The following is a 15,184-nucleotide window of genomic DNA, read 5'->3' as shown; positions in this document are numbered from 1 at the left end:
TTGCTCACCATTCTTATCTTCTTTCAGCTAGAGCTATTGTTTTTTTTGGCTGGTTGTCATTTGTTCAAAGAAAAGGTTCCTGCGAATGTACACAGAGCTCATTATCCTCTGTTAGCATCCTCCAGGCTGTAAAACATGCAAAAATGTTCCACAGCGAGTAGACAACTAGTGAGCCGACAACTAGTGAGCCAACACCACTGCTTCTTTTTTTAACTGATTGGAAATTTTCCAGTACAATTTTTTTTTTTTCTATCCAGAATGACTGATTTGTAAGAATTGAAAGCTTCTGTGAATACATAGTAACATCAAGTAGACCTCTCAGGGCATCAGGGAGGTTTCTGTCCAATGTTTACCATGTTTCCCATTATCTCACTTGCATAACTCATTGCTTCCCTCCTAGAGCCCTGTTTCCTTGGCTTCTCAACAGTCTGCCTGCTGAGAAGTTGCTTTTGCTTTCTGTCTCCTGAGGCACTGGGGAGCTTGGAGAACATGCTGAATTCCAGAAACACTAACATGTTGTAACTTTGGGAGCATGGTAGTGTTTCTGAACCCAAAACCTACAGAATCTTGCTTGTGAATGAAATGACAAGGTCTTTATTTTTGCATGCAAGGGTTTCCTGTTCAACTCCTAATATCTTAGGAACTTACATGAGATGTCACAGTGGTCACAGCCTTTAAAAAATTTATTCATTGCATCCTTGAGTGGCAAGGAAGTACCTGTAATGCTGCTTAACTCAGAGATATTTGCCTCTTATCTGATATGTAAGTGCCAGATATTAGGTGACTATTCTGCACAGCAGGATTCATGCCACCTAACTGAAATCAGTTAAATGAGGTACCAAAAAAGGAGTGTAATTACCTGGGATTTGCTCACATAGTCACAATAGAGACATGGGCATCTTTGACAGCTGACTTACATCACGAATGGACACAACCAGTTTCTGGAGATACTTTTCTCTCTCTGCTGGTAACAGAAAGAGCTTACAGTGAATAGGCTTGTAACTTAATCACTGCAGGTAAATGCTAAAAATGAAATAGCATGAATTTGGGCTGAAGTTTTACACCAGAGGAAGAAACTGACTGTAGGTCTGAAAATACTGGCCTAACAATAAGTATTCTTCCCTTTTGTAATAGCTCTATCACAGGTAGTTTCCCTCTGGTTTTCTGTCATACTGGATTACTGTCTGCAATTTTTATCTTGATTTTTGTAGGTAAGAATTATATTTTATTAAGGGCAGCACTAATAAGCTGGCAAAAGTTCCTACAGGTCTCTGTGTCCTTTAGTAACTGCCAAAACATCAGCTTCCTTTCATCCTTTATCTCTTGTATTCTGGTAGCTCTAAAGGACTGGTAATTTGCAAGCTAAGGAGCTTAATAGACTTGCTGTCTGATGCAGTGAAACAATTTGCATTTCTTTCCCCCCATTTCTCATCCTGCTATGCAACAAAAGCAGGGCAAAGAATAGAGTCCTATGTTCCTTATATGTGTTTAACTTTGATTTCACATCCAGGCTAAAGCTATTCTGCTGACAATTGTTCCCTTGTGCCGATCACTTTGGAGAGCTTTGGGTTTCTTTTTTGCAGTGCTATGCATAGCCTTTATCCTCAAACAGACCTGTCTACAGGACTTGTTGATAGACTGTTGAACTGCAGGGAGGTGAAAGAGGCACCAAATATTGTGACCCTCCATGTGACTTCCTTCCCCTATGCGCTGCAGACACAGCATACTCATATCAGCCCTTACAATGAGATCCACTGGCCTTCTTCGTACAGCAATGTAAGACGGATGCTTTGAGGTGCCTTTGTGAGCTTTTCATAAGTTATTTTACTCTTACATACTTGGTGAAACTGTGGAGGCCCTGTGATTTTTGTGAACAAGAATGAAGTTTGAATGGCATCTTTTTCTTGTTCAGTCTGTGGCACGTTCTTTCCCCCTTTGCTTATCCTGTCATTTCTTGCTTTTTTTTCTTAGTTCTTTTTATGCATTCTATATACTGTAGTAGCTCTTCTAAAAATTTCTGAGCTACATAGATGGAAACCATCTGCAAATCTGTCTCTAGTGCGTTACTGCATAAATACATGTGCGTACATGGATTTTCTTCATATGTGTGCGTATTTATTCCAAACATAACTGTTCTATCTCTGTATAAGTATATACAGGGAGAGAGATGGAAAGAAAGAAATGGTGAAAAATTGAATCAAACTTCTTTTCTCTCAAAAAAATTAATTCTGTTTCTTCTTCTCCTTGTTTTAATACATATATGTATGCTCATTACAGAATGTGATTGCAAATATATCACGTACCAATGATTAACCCATTGTAAACTAATAGTTGACAGAAATTGCCTTTCAATTTTTGTTGCTTCATTTACTCTAGGGTGTAGACTTATACCATGAAAACAAGAAATATTTTGGACTGTCAGAATTTATTGAGTCCACTCTCTCAGGACATAGTATTCCACTGCTTCGGTATGACAGCTCTTTTGAAGCAATGGTCATGGCTTTGGGAAAGAGGTACAGTGCACTTCTTTGTTTAACACAATAAATGTAGGAAGTGTATTCTTGTGACTTTAGTTGCTAGTTAGAACCTAATTTGGTTTTTTTTTTCCTTTTTTGTCACTGTCCAACAAATCAACAATGTATTCAAAAGCATTTAACTCACTCTTGTTTTGTCTTTCCACTTTTTTGTATATAGTTGGCCTGTAATCTAATCAATCTAGGCTGGCTCATACTATGAACATGCCCAGTTTATAGTGTGTTCCTGCTTCTGACCAGTAGCTTCTTCTGTATTATAACAATTTAAAGTTGCATCATCATGTAATTTTAAATGTGTTTAACTTTTTTGAACTTTTTTTTTTTAAAATGTGTTTAACTTTTTTCAATGTTATCACTTGCTGATCCTGGCCATTATGTATAAATTGTGTATACTTCACTTGGACAACAAAGAAAGGTAGGCATATCAGAGCTTAATAATACATGATCAGTTTTCCTTGGTCCCTGTGCAGCAAGTCTAGAATCACTGCTAAAGAGCAGTGACAAATTATGTGCATACATTCTTCCATAAAAAGAATGAGATGAGACAGGTAGAACCTTTTGCATTTGTACTGCTAACTGGGAGACTGAATGCACGCACACTTAGCTGCTTTGTCTTGCTACAGGGTGCTGTGCAGCTCTGTTCAAACATAGTGGGCACTTTTCTGAGCAAGCCATTGTTTCTCTTTATACTGTGCGCCCGTGTTTCATTTTTGTGAATACCAGAGCACAGGAAGCTTTTGCATATCCATGTCTCTCCCTTCCAGAGACTGGGAATTGAGAAAAGGTGTACCTCAGCTTGGGAATGTGGAGCACTCATTGGATGAGGCCTGTGTAGTCAGTCCTCTTGGAAACAAGAGTGAATTGTTTCATGGCTTCAGTAAGAAAACAAGAGAAAAAATACCCTAAGAACAACATATCATGAAGAGTACTGTTCTCATCGATAAGTGCATTTGTTTTGATTGATGGTATTACTGAGTGCATTAACAATTATTCTGTGATAGATTTTGTAACAGTGGTAAAAGTCTTGGCAACTTGGAGTGATATAACTTTACTGAACTACTTGCTTAGTAAGTCTTTGCTAAGAGACGACACCAATTCAGTTATGAAATGATGCCTTTCCAAGGCTATCCAGCTGCAGTTTGCTGAGATTCTGTTGCATAGTAGATATGAAGGATTCTGTACAAGAGAAAATCCTGAGTTTACTTTGTTTTATAAAACATTAGCTTTTTCACTTTAGCCTTTAATACTTCACTATTTAATTCACCATTTATTTCAGGTTCCCCAGATTACACAGTGCAGTGATAAGGACTTTTGTCCTCATACAACACTACTCTGCAGCTATGATGGCAGTGTGTGGTCTTTCTCAGATGAAGAATTACACCTCAGTTGAAACTCTGGAAATCACCCAAAACCTAATAAACTCTTCAAGACAATGTCCTAGTGGTCATGGCCTCATGGTAGTGTTGAGAATTCCATGTACTCCGCTGGCTGCAGTGGCATATGAACGTCTGTATAATGTAAGGGAAAGACTAGCCCTTGAAGATAACTTTGAAATAATCTTGGGAAATCCTAATTCTGGAATCACAGTAGGGAAGCGCTTTGTGGAGCAACTAAAGGTAATTTGCAGATAACATGTACTGGGAAGCTTCATTAGGTGGGTAAGCAGGGAGACTTTACTGTTGAGAGTCATGGTCATGAGCTAAAGTACAGGTCTTACTAGTGAAAATAAAAACTACTATAAGGAGTATGACTTTTGGTTTTTTTAGACATACCATCTGTGACTCCTGTGTTTATCCTCTGGTTAATACTTCAGTGGAGTTTTAACTAATATGGATAAAGCTTGGCTTCCAGAAGCTCTCCCAAACAGCTGAACTGCTTTTATCTACAGGGACCATAAGGAATTAGGAAAAAAAAACCCAAACAAAATTGTCACAGTTTTAGCAGAATTTTCTCACAAAATCATCATAGTGCAAAAAGATTTGAATCAGTGACCAGCTGAGAGTCCCCAGCAGATGGCATCACTGAATCAGTGATGTAACAGGTGCTAGAACACTCTGGTATTCTCAGCTCAGGACTTTATGCTTTCTGGACCATGTATTGGTTTATCGATTAATTTATATTCTTTAGGTCTTGTGTTTTGTTTCAAAACCTTCTGATTCTTCCTTTTTTTCATCAAATTGCCATAGTCTGATCACAAAAACAAAAATGTATTTTCATTCTGGGATAGCGTAATATATATGTGGTACCCATGTACTGTGTCTGACTCAATAGATGTTTGATGAAGTCATTTGAGATCCAGGACCTAATGCTGATCCCATTCTGCTATAAATTAAGCATAATTTGTTCTGAAAAATCAGTATTAGTTCTGAAATACATCCTGGTTATCTTCTCTGTCATGCATAATAGCGGTAAATGCATAAATGACAGAAGCTGAATTGTCATACTGTTGGTCCTCCTGTGCATTCCTTACCCGTAGATCAGTTTTGCAGTGAAAAGGACTGACTGATGCAAGTAAAGCAGTACAGCCTGATGCTGAATAATCAAACAACAGATCTAGTTATCAAATTTCTTCATGAAGTTATCAAGAAAATTGACAGCTTTGGTGGAGAGACTAGCAATTAAGAGTAGCAAGTGAGGATAGCGGTGTGAGTGTGTTGAACACCAGCTTTCTCCTGTTCCTTGAAAGTGAAAAGATCTTGTTCCTAGCTCATTTTCTTCCTTGGACTCATACATACATTGTCTGCCACATGAAGCAACCCTCTGTACTCTTCTCTCCCCCAAAGCTCCTGCTCAGCTTTACTGTCCATTCTAGCATAACCACTCTACCTGCCCATGTCCTGGCCTCAGTGTTAATGCATCTGGGAAGCTGGGAGGCTTTTCAGACTGGAACATGCTTTCCCAGTTTCCTCAGACTTACAGCAGGCAGGTTGCTACCTATAATGCTCTAGGAGTTGTGCAATCTACCTCTGTAGAAATCAGCTCTGCTCTGTGGCTTCCCTTTGTGGCACATCCATCCACTGTACAAATTGATTCATATAATGGATGATGAAAGTATATATTTTTGTATTTTTATTTGCGCCATATAGATACGTCCAACAGTATTTTATACCTTATACAGGTCTGGCAGAAAATTGAAGATGTAGATTGGAGGCCACAGACCTATTTGGAATTGGAAGGTTTGCCTTGTATATTGATATTTAGCGGTATGGATCCACAAGGGGAGTCTTTGCCTCGGTAAGAAGATCCAGTATTTTCTCAGTACCAGTGTTTTAGCTATTGCTTACCAAATGGCTAGAGATTGACTGTGTAATTGCTTTGGGGAAAGGAAAGAGATTTCAGTATCAAGACATTTCTTTTCCATTTTTTTTTGAATTTTTATATCATACAGACAAACTGCATATTATTAATAATAACCTCCTGTTTATTGCAAGATATAAATAGCGTAGAAAATATTATGAGATTTGTCCCAGTTCAGAGGAGAGAATAAGGCTATGTAAAAAAAAGTATAGCTTCTTCAGATACCTTAGGGTAGCTGAGACATCTGCATGATGCTGGCATGTGTGCTAGAGGTTGTGTGGAGAGATCAATGCCTTCTGGAGTGACAGCTAGAAGCTTTAGAACCAGAACAAATATTCTTTTTCTTATACTGGTGCTAATGTTCAATGCATTAGGTTAAGCTGCATAACTGGATTAAGAAAAATAACAGTGTATGCATCACAGTGGTAAACTTATTAAGCACAAAAACGGTATAGCCTTCTATCTCATCTGTACTTTAAGTAGACCATGAAAAAATTCCCCGTTGTCTGTGTTTGTAAAAGAAATAAGGGAGTAGCTTCCAGTGTGTTTTCATACTAGTCCCTCTTGTTTCTCTCCAGATCACTGAGATACTGTGACCTACGTTTAATAAATTCATCTTCTTTGGTAAGGACAACCTTGGAGCAAGAGCTTGGTTTGGCAGCATACTTTGTGAGCTCAGAAATTCACACAGAGAAAGCAGTTGTGAATGATGTGTTAGAAAGTGACCCTGAGAAACTAAGCAGCACTGATAATGAAGATGAAGAAATAACAACGGAAGGTATTATTAGTAGTGATAATAAAAGAAGCTGTAAAATGATTGACTTGTATTAGAAAAAGCAGGATTGTATGGATACCTACTTAGTGAGAGTTTCTGCAGTTAGCCTTGCTGAGTGACCTCTGCTCCTCGGTTTTTCTTCACATCATTGAACCTGTGTTTTCTCACCCTCTCTGCCTAGGGTCTGCTGCTGCAGCAGCATTTTAATGTCTTGCAGTTCTGGTAATACACTTGTTCTCTCTGTTTATTTTACTCCCTTCTCTCCCTGTCTTCCCTATCTCCTTTGCCCTGTATGTTCTGGCAGCCACAAAGTGGAACTCGAGTGAGTACATCCAGTGATGCTCACTTTTCAGAGTTCTGTGCTGTTACCCTCCCAGCAGCTGGGAAGCGTGTGCTTTGCCATGTGGGAAGCAGTGACTTGATCCCCTCCCTTACTGCAGAGTCAATTGCCCCCAGCTGATGCTACAGAACCTATGCTGACATACTGAAAATGACGATAATTCCTTCCAAGAAAACTAGTGACTACTCAGCTGTACAGCTGTACCCCTGTACAGCTGAGTAGTCACTAGTTTGTAAGGTATTAAATAGTATGGCTAGAAAATATATCTGAACATAGTAACTACTGAGTACTCCTTGAAAATGTCCTTAAAGTCACAGAATCATAGAATCATAAAAGGTTGCGTGTTGGAAGGGACCCACAAGAATCATTGAGTCCAACTCCTGTCCCTGCATAAGACAACCCTGACATTCACGCCATGTGTCTGAGGGTGTTGTCCAAATATTTATTGAATATTGTCAGGCTTGGTGCATTACTGCCTCCCTGGGGAGCTGTTCCAGTGCCCTACCACTCCCTGGGAAAGAAATCTTTTCCTAATAGCCAACCTAAATCTCCCTGGCACATCTTTCTGTCATTCCCTTCGGTCCTATCGTTGATCATCAGAGAAAAGAGATCAGCACCTGCTCCTCCTCCTTCTCTTGTGAGGAAGCAATTTACTGCGATGACATCTCCTCTCAGTCTACTCTTCTCCAGGCTGAAAAGGCAGAGTGACTTCAGCCGCTCCTCATATGGTTTCCACTCTAAACCCTTCACCAACTTTGTGGCCTCCTCTGGACACTCTCCAGTAGCTTGATGTCCTTTCTACACTGTGGTGCTCCAAACTCCACACAGTACTCAAGATGGGGCCTCACCAGTGCAAAACAGAGTGGGACAATCTCCTTCCTCGATCAGCTGGCAATGCTGTGCTTGATGAATACCAGGACATGGTTGGCCCTCCTGCCTGCCAGGGTTCACTGCTAGCTCATCTTCATATTGACAGTGTAGAGTTGGTGAATTCATAATTTCTTAAGAGCAATTAAGAACATATAAATGTGTGAACAAACAAAAATAATTTACCCAGAAACTGCTGGGTTTATTTTTTTGAGTGATAGGTCGTGGCCATTATCAGTTACTGTTAATTTCTTTACATTTTTCTTTACTGTCTATTGTGCCTTGCAGCTGTGGGAACAAGGGGGTTTTATCCCCATAGGTTATTTAAATCTCAAATTGCTTGCCTTCGTTTCCTATTCTACACTGTGAGGAGGAAGAAAGCTGGTTAGTCTTCACCTAGTAAGTTCTTACTCATCAATAATAAGGAGGGAAGAACAAGCAGAACAAACATATTTACTTTAATCAAATATGTATTCTTCATAGACGAATGAAATACTTGAGGTCATACTCACACTGTCTCAGATGTGATGAATACTTCCATCCCTTTAGTTGAAGTATGCCCACATTGTATGTGATCTTAGTTGAACAGGCACCTGGGTTGTTAGGTATTTGAGTTGTAAGGCTGCTTTCCTAGTCCATAAAATATTGTATTCTTCCCCAGAGTCTAATTCAGAACACCTGAGACAACGTAGACCTTACAGCCTAAGCTTTCTGCTGGCAATGCTTCTGTCTCTGTTTATCATGGTAAACCTGTACAGAAACTGGCATTTTAACTTAGAAGCCTAAGCTAAGAACCTCAAGTGAATATCCATGGGTTTTCATCACCGAAAGCTGAGCTACAATCTGGCCATAAAGCTGCAATTTATGGAATAGCAAATAGTTTTATAACATACTGACAAAACAGAGCTTCTTGCCTGTTGGTTTCCCTGACACTGAGCGACTGTGAGGAAAGGCAGACACGGATAGAAAGAGAAAACATGGTTGAGACATTGATTTTGTGAAGCTGTTGCAGCTTGGTATAGTTAAATTAGACCATAGGCTGATCCAACTTTGCGTGGTAGGAACAGATACTCTCCATACTGAAAACAGTGTCAGAACGAGGACAAAACACGCACAAACGCTTGTGTGTCTTTCCATACTTTGACAATGTAGCTGTGCCTTCTTCCAGGCAATTGTACTTAAATTATATTTTGTTCTTCTTTTCCCCTACCACTGCCCATGAAACAGGTTCTACTTCAGAAAAGAGAAGTCCTATGAAAAGAGAAAGATCTTGTTCCCATGACTCTGCTTCTTCATCTCTTTCTTCGAAAGCTTCCAGTAAGACCTTAAAATCATCTCTGTTAAGTTACACTAAGGACACAAAAAAGACCTCTTATTCAGCTTTTTAGAGAAATAATAAAAGGCATAAACCACTAAGGTTTTGGTAAGGCCTATATTAATGTGCTCACTAAAGATAACTTTAAAAGAAATAAGCATCAGACTTCTGAAATACAAGAAATAAGATCTTTTCTTGCTTGGAAAATAATCATAGGGTAAGGTGTGCAAACCAGAGACTTCTTTAGTATGTGCCACTGAGGTATGAATCCTCAGCTAGTGTTGTGATGGCTGAAAGTGTTCAAAGCTACAAAAATTTATAAAGACAAAGACATGCTTGACCTTTTCAAAAAATCTTCTGGAAGTCTATAGGAGAAAAAGCATGCTTGGTCTCACTGGTATTTTTACCTTTTTGTTTTTCTCTGGAATGTTCACTGTTTGAAAGCTCTTTTGGAGGTGGAAAATTTTTAAAATCTTCAGTTCCTTTTTAATCCGCAAATTGATAATAGAAAGCATGAGACAATGTTGAGAATTACAAAAGCTCTTTTGTCTGATGAATTTGTTTGCATGCTTTTTATGCAGATAAAGTTAGCTGGAGAGTTAAATAAACATGGGAAATTTAAATTGTACGATAAGTTCCTAGGAATTGCGATGTCATGCAGCTTTTTAAAATGTATTATTTTTTGTCAGTAACAGTAAATTTTTTTGACCTAACTGTAGTTTTCAGCATGGTAACATATGTCTTTCGCCCATGATTTCTCTTCTGCAGGCACAGTGGTCATTACAAAAGGAAAAAAGCTTGAAAACATTTGGAAAAGTTTCATCAACATTTTAATTTTCAAAATGTTTCTTCTTCAAAGTTGGGCTGCTTATCACACCACAGTGTCTCTGTGACCTGCCTGTGGCTGTGTGGCCTTAATTTGCCTGTGATTAAAGAAATTTTTTTTTCTTTTCCTTTTTCTGTACTCTTGGATACTGGTATTTTGAATGATGTACAGTGGTTTGACTTGAAGCAATTCATACCGCCAGTGATATCGTTGTATTTATTGATAATGGTCTTTACTGGCTATTTCAGATTAATATGCAGCTCGAGTATATCCTACTATTTATTGAGACCAAGGAAACTATGGACTTTTATTACTTCAAAATGTGGGTTGTTTTGTTTTTTTTTTGAGAACCAAGACTGCTGTTTTCACCATGAGAGTAAAGCTGCTTTTATCTATGTTCAGCTTCAGACAGACATTTCTATTACCGTGTGGAGACTGGTTCCTCAAACAGTTCTCCGTCTACTCCAAAGACTGTGAAGTATTTGCAATGCTTTTTGTAATTCACTGAGTGTTAAAGATACTCAGAACCATTTAAAATGAGTCCTTAAGGTTTCAAGAAGTCTTAGTAGTTAGAACATATAAGGTGAAAATATATCAGTTTCACAAAATCAGCAATTAGCTGCGGGGTATATCTACATGACATATTCAAGGCCAACATTTGTGAATTCAGCGTGTGTTCTGAGCTGACCAAAAGCTGTATGAATGCATTAACGTGTTATGTAGCACCAGAGACTTGAGCCAGCTTTTAGCAGATCAGTCTAAGTAAATGATGTTAGTGACGCAGACACAAGTGTCAAGTCAGATCTGACTCAGAGCTGAGGACTGTTACCAGATGTCAGTCTGTGTAGATATTTCTGTAGTCTGATGGGGTAATAAACTGTGAATAATTATTTTCTTGCAGTCTCTTAAATGATACTTTCAGTAATTTTGTAGCTGTCTTGAGTGATGAAAGTGTCTGATGATAGGAATGGATTTGGGAAGCAGAGGACAGGACGGTCACTGACATCTTTCCTATGCGCTTCAGTATTTTAAAATCCACTTTCTGTGGCAAGTAAGAGCAGGAGTGTTATTGCAATGTGGGATACTCTGTCTGAATTTGTTTTGGTTTGTTTAATATGACTCTGACAAGTGGAGAAATTTGCCCTATGTTGAAATACAATTTTTCTTTTAGTTACAGCATTCTGCAGTGAGTCGTCTCCTCCCTTAACAGCAGCAGGGGATACAGCAAAATCCCCTCACCATGTCCTAAGCAACAGCAATGAAGAAACTACAAATAAGTATGAAAGGCAGAAGCAGAAAGTAGACAAGGGGGCACAAACAACAATCAGCAAGCACTTGCCATCGGTAACTGAACAGCCGGATACAAAACAGAACATAAAAAGTGCCCAGATTTCCATCACCTCGTCATCCTCTTCACCTTTCTCCTCCTCTACTTCCTCCTCTGCACCTACTCATAACTCCTTCATCCTACAGACCTCTCAGTGTTCCATGACCAAAGCATCGAAACAACCTCCTATAGTTTTTCTGCCCAAACTAGTTTATGACATTATTACTTCTACAGACAGTAGTGGACTTCCCAAGTCATCTTCCCTCTTGCCCTATCATTCTGTTATGTGGGCAAGCTCTTTTCGCCCTCTCATGAGTAAGATGATGACTTGCACGGAGCAGTCTCTATACTACCGCCAGTGGACTGTTCCCAAGCCAATCCATATGGACTACAACAACAGAACTGAGGGGAGAATGGACACATTTCACCCAAGGAGGCTGCTGCTGAGTGGACCACCACAGGTGTGTAAAAAGAACAAGGTATTGTCATTGATTTATTTTGTTTAATTTTATCATAATCTCAGAAAAAATAGATTAGTTATTATTCATACCTGAAGGGTTTTTTTTGGTGGAGAGTGAGTTGCTTATACTTTATTTTCTAAGCCCTTCTAATAAAATAATCTTCCTTTCTTTACTGTTAGCCTGAGTTCAAATACAATGAAGCTACAGTAATGTTAATTTTCTGTCAATCTCTCTCCATTAAAGTGTTTTAAAAGATAGTTTGCTCAAGAGATGAATTTCATGTATAATTTCAGTTTATTAAAGTTGAATATGCATTTACATTGCAAATAAAACCCAAAGATCTTCACAACTCCACTTTCTAATGATCAATCTGAAGACAGCTGGGAGTTTGTAATTAAGTTATTTACTCTGTTTCCTCCCCACAATAGAGAGAAATAGAAGTTGTTGTAAACAACATGTGGAAGAAAACTAGTTCACATTAGCAGAGTCATATTTGCAAGCTGAGTAGATGACCTGAGACTTTTAAATTTACTTTGAAAAGACATAAGGAAATGGGTACAGTCCTAGGAAGTTCCTTCTCTTCTAAATTCTCTGAGAATGTTTAGCTTTTATATCTGATCATGATATCTCCTAGTTCAATGCACATATTACATGCTAAATGCAATATTGAGCCGCTCATATTCTGAAGCTTGAAGCAAAGAGATAGAAAAAGACACCATGTCTACTGTGAGCATATATATTTCCTGTGAACCTCAAAAGTCAAAAAGAATAAATCCAAACCAAGACAAAGACCCATGTTTCCAGTTATTGTAAGATCAACCCAAAGAATAAAAGATAGTTACTGATATAACTCACCACATGATCCCCTCTTCTATGCCCATCTATTGAAAAAGGAAATGACACACTGCTGTTTGTCAAAAGATTGTATTCCATTGCTATGGTGCAGTAGAATAGAAAGAGCATAAATGGGCTTTTCATATTGGGACTTCCTGCAAATATTACTGTAATTCATAAAGGATTCCATGAAGTAATCTGATAAGGAGTCTTTTTGCCATCCATTCCTTTGATCTAAATTGTTCATGTTTGCCAAAGATTGAGGTATTTTGTGATCAAGAAACCGAATTTCATACTCATCTGCAGCATAAAATTGAATACATTCTGAAGGAGATATTGTTCATTTCCATCTCAAGTGTAGGCCAAAATCTGATACCACTTTGTAAAATGTGGTATCAGAATGTGTCACAGTTGTTCTACATGCTAACCTTCCCTCTGCAGATGTGATGTTAGTCTTAAATTTTCAACAAGACACCAGTGCCATTATGAGGCTGAACTATACACATGCACAAGAAATGACCATGTGTTCATTCTCTGGTGAGAGTGATGTGAGCTTGCTGGTGTCTCTTTTTTTTTTTTCTCATTAAAACCCATCATTTACTGTTTCCTGTTCAAGTGTAATGGTTTGTAAAGCTGTCTGCTTAGATATGGCATTATTTACTTGTTGTTAGCCCCAGCAAGTTTTATGTGGAAGACACAGAACAATCTATTGAGTAAATCATGGGCTGTGTCTTCTAGCATTCAGCTGAAAAAACATATAAGGGCAGTAATACTACAGTGTAATGAAGAGAAAAAGTACATGGTGTGTTGGTGGAGTAAGAAAGAAAGGAGAAAGTTATAATCTTATGATGATTCAAAAAGAGATTTTTAAAAGGTATTTTTAAAACAGGAAAAGAGAAATAATATATTTTCAGCACAAGAGGTGGAGCAATGCATTGTTACATATATAATGTCCTCCACGAGTGGAAGTGGCCTGCACAATTTCTCCTGTAGGTGTTTGTCACTTTGTTCTTCAGGATAGTCACTATAATTCACTAGCAGTCAGTGTACTGGTAAACTGGGTGTATATCAAAGGGTTGAGGTTATTCTTTAGTTACCTTATCACTGAGGAGTTTTCTTGGAACATCTTATGAACTTGTATGGATTTCTAAAAGTTAATTTCTTATGTAGAAATGATAACATCAGGAAAATTCTTGTCTGTGGGCCTGTAATTAGAGCTGTGATATAAAATGCATTTTCCAAATTACATATCTGCATAGAGGGAACAAAACTGTTGGGTGTTTAAGCATTTCATTTATGCCAAGGAATATACAAATACGGAGACATTCAGGCACTGAATATTAATGTTCTGTTTCACTGCAGCTGCAATTTCCAGATATGTGGAAAAGTAACATGTTGAAAAATGAATGTTTACTTTATATTTTCTACTTTATGCATTTACAGATAGGGAAAACAGGTGCCTATCTGCAGTTCCTCAGTATTTTGTCCAGAATGCTGATTCGACTGACAGAAGTGGATGTTTATGATGAGGAAGAAATCAACATTAGTAAGTTCTTGCTATAAAAGTGTTTGCTTGTGGAGACTGAAGAAATGCTGTTCACCCTTGCAGTTAATTTTCATAATTGAAATATTTTAAGAAAATTTTTGTATGATCTTCAACTGGTACTTAACAATATTTTACTATTTTATTCACCATTTAGACTTTACTCTTACTCTCAGTGAGAAAACTACATATCTCTGTTTTTCTTAGGAAGTAATCAACAGCATTTATGCATATTAAGTGTTATCTAGTCACTGGTTTTAAGTTAAGAATTTGAATGAACTTTTGTGGTAAATTATATAAAAAGAATCAATGAAATTCTGGCAGATATATACCATGCGGAGAGATGTCAAATTTTCACTACACAAGGGAGGAAAACATTTCCTGCCTTCTAATAGCTATTTGTAGTCCAAACTTCCTTTATTTGCACTGTATTACTCCCTTGTGTTTCCAGATGTATTCATATAATTAAAGACTGGATTACATAGAAAAATATGGGTTATATTTTATGGGATATATTGAATTTTGCACTAAAACGATGTCCATAGTCAGCTATGGAGAGTCCCAGGTGGATGCTACCCGCCTACTGGCTGCCTCCATCAGACCCTGGCTGGAATCTGCTCAGTCACTTCACTGTGGGACTGTGCCTCAGCTCTTGTCTCCGAGGGCTTTTGTAGGTCAGTACCCAGGAGATTTTCTCCACACTGAGCTGTGCTTGAGAAAAAGGCAGTTATCCCCAAAATTTGTGAAAAAAACTGTGAAAAAGGTGACCGGTCTGCTAGGGAAAGTTGTGCAAGCAATCATTTGTATTTTAGGCTGGATTTTAGAGATAAGTTACAGTCAGGGCATAAAGATGATTTCACCATCTGACTAATTCCACCTCAGTTTCATAGTTACTTTGGATGCCAAAAGACAGGGTCACACCTGTTGTAAATGATCATTTAGTCTGTACTCAGACAAGGACTTAGGGCTCTTACCGTCAGTTTAGAGTAAACCCCTAAACTGAACTCCTCGCTACTGTCCATTTTACTCTTGTCAGGTCTTTCATCCTATTGACAAAGATAGAAA

General features: G+C 38.2%; 1 protein-coding gene across 3 annotated transcripts in view; it reads left to right on the top strand.

Moving 5' to 3' along the window:
• GREB1 (growth regulating estrogen receptor binding 1) overlaps positions 1-15,184 on the top strand; it is a 273,114-nt gene that overhangs the window by 33,890 nt on the left and 224,040 nt on the right. For all 3 annotated transcript variants that reach the window (XR_011336827.1, XM_069850500.1, XM_069850499.1), the window contains exons 16-23: positions 1,584-1,776; positions 2,377-2,513; positions 3,811-4,150; positions 5,653-5,768; positions 6,410-6,609; positions 9,041-9,130; positions 11,126-11,742; positions 14,020-14,122. Coding sequence is in view for 2 of the 3 variants with exons in the window: in XM_069850500.1 (XP_069706601.1) it covers positions 1,584-1,776; positions 2,377-2,513; positions 3,811-4,150; positions 5,653-5,768; positions 6,410-6,609; positions 9,041-9,130; positions 11,126-11,742; positions 14,020-14,122 (1,796 nt within the window). In the remaining variant the exon portion in view is untranslated. The remainder of the gene's footprint in view (positions 1-1,583; positions 1,777-2,376; positions 2,514-3,810; positions 4,151-5,652; positions 5,769-6,409; positions 6,610-9,040; positions 9,131-11,125; positions 11,743-14,019; positions 14,123-15,184) is intronic.

The sequence above is a fragment of the Phaenicophaeus curvirostris genome, chromosome 2, assembly GCF_032191515.1.
Source record: "Phaenicophaeus curvirostris isolate KB17595 chromosome 2, BPBGC_Pcur_1.0, whole genome shotgun sequence".
NCBI classification, from domain to species: Eukaryota; Metazoa; Chordata; class Aves; order Cuculiformes; family Cuculidae; genus Phaenicophaeus; species Phaenicophaeus curvirostris.
Note: the sequence above shows the minus strand (reverse complement) of the source record. Positions and strands in the feature narration are given on the sequence as shown.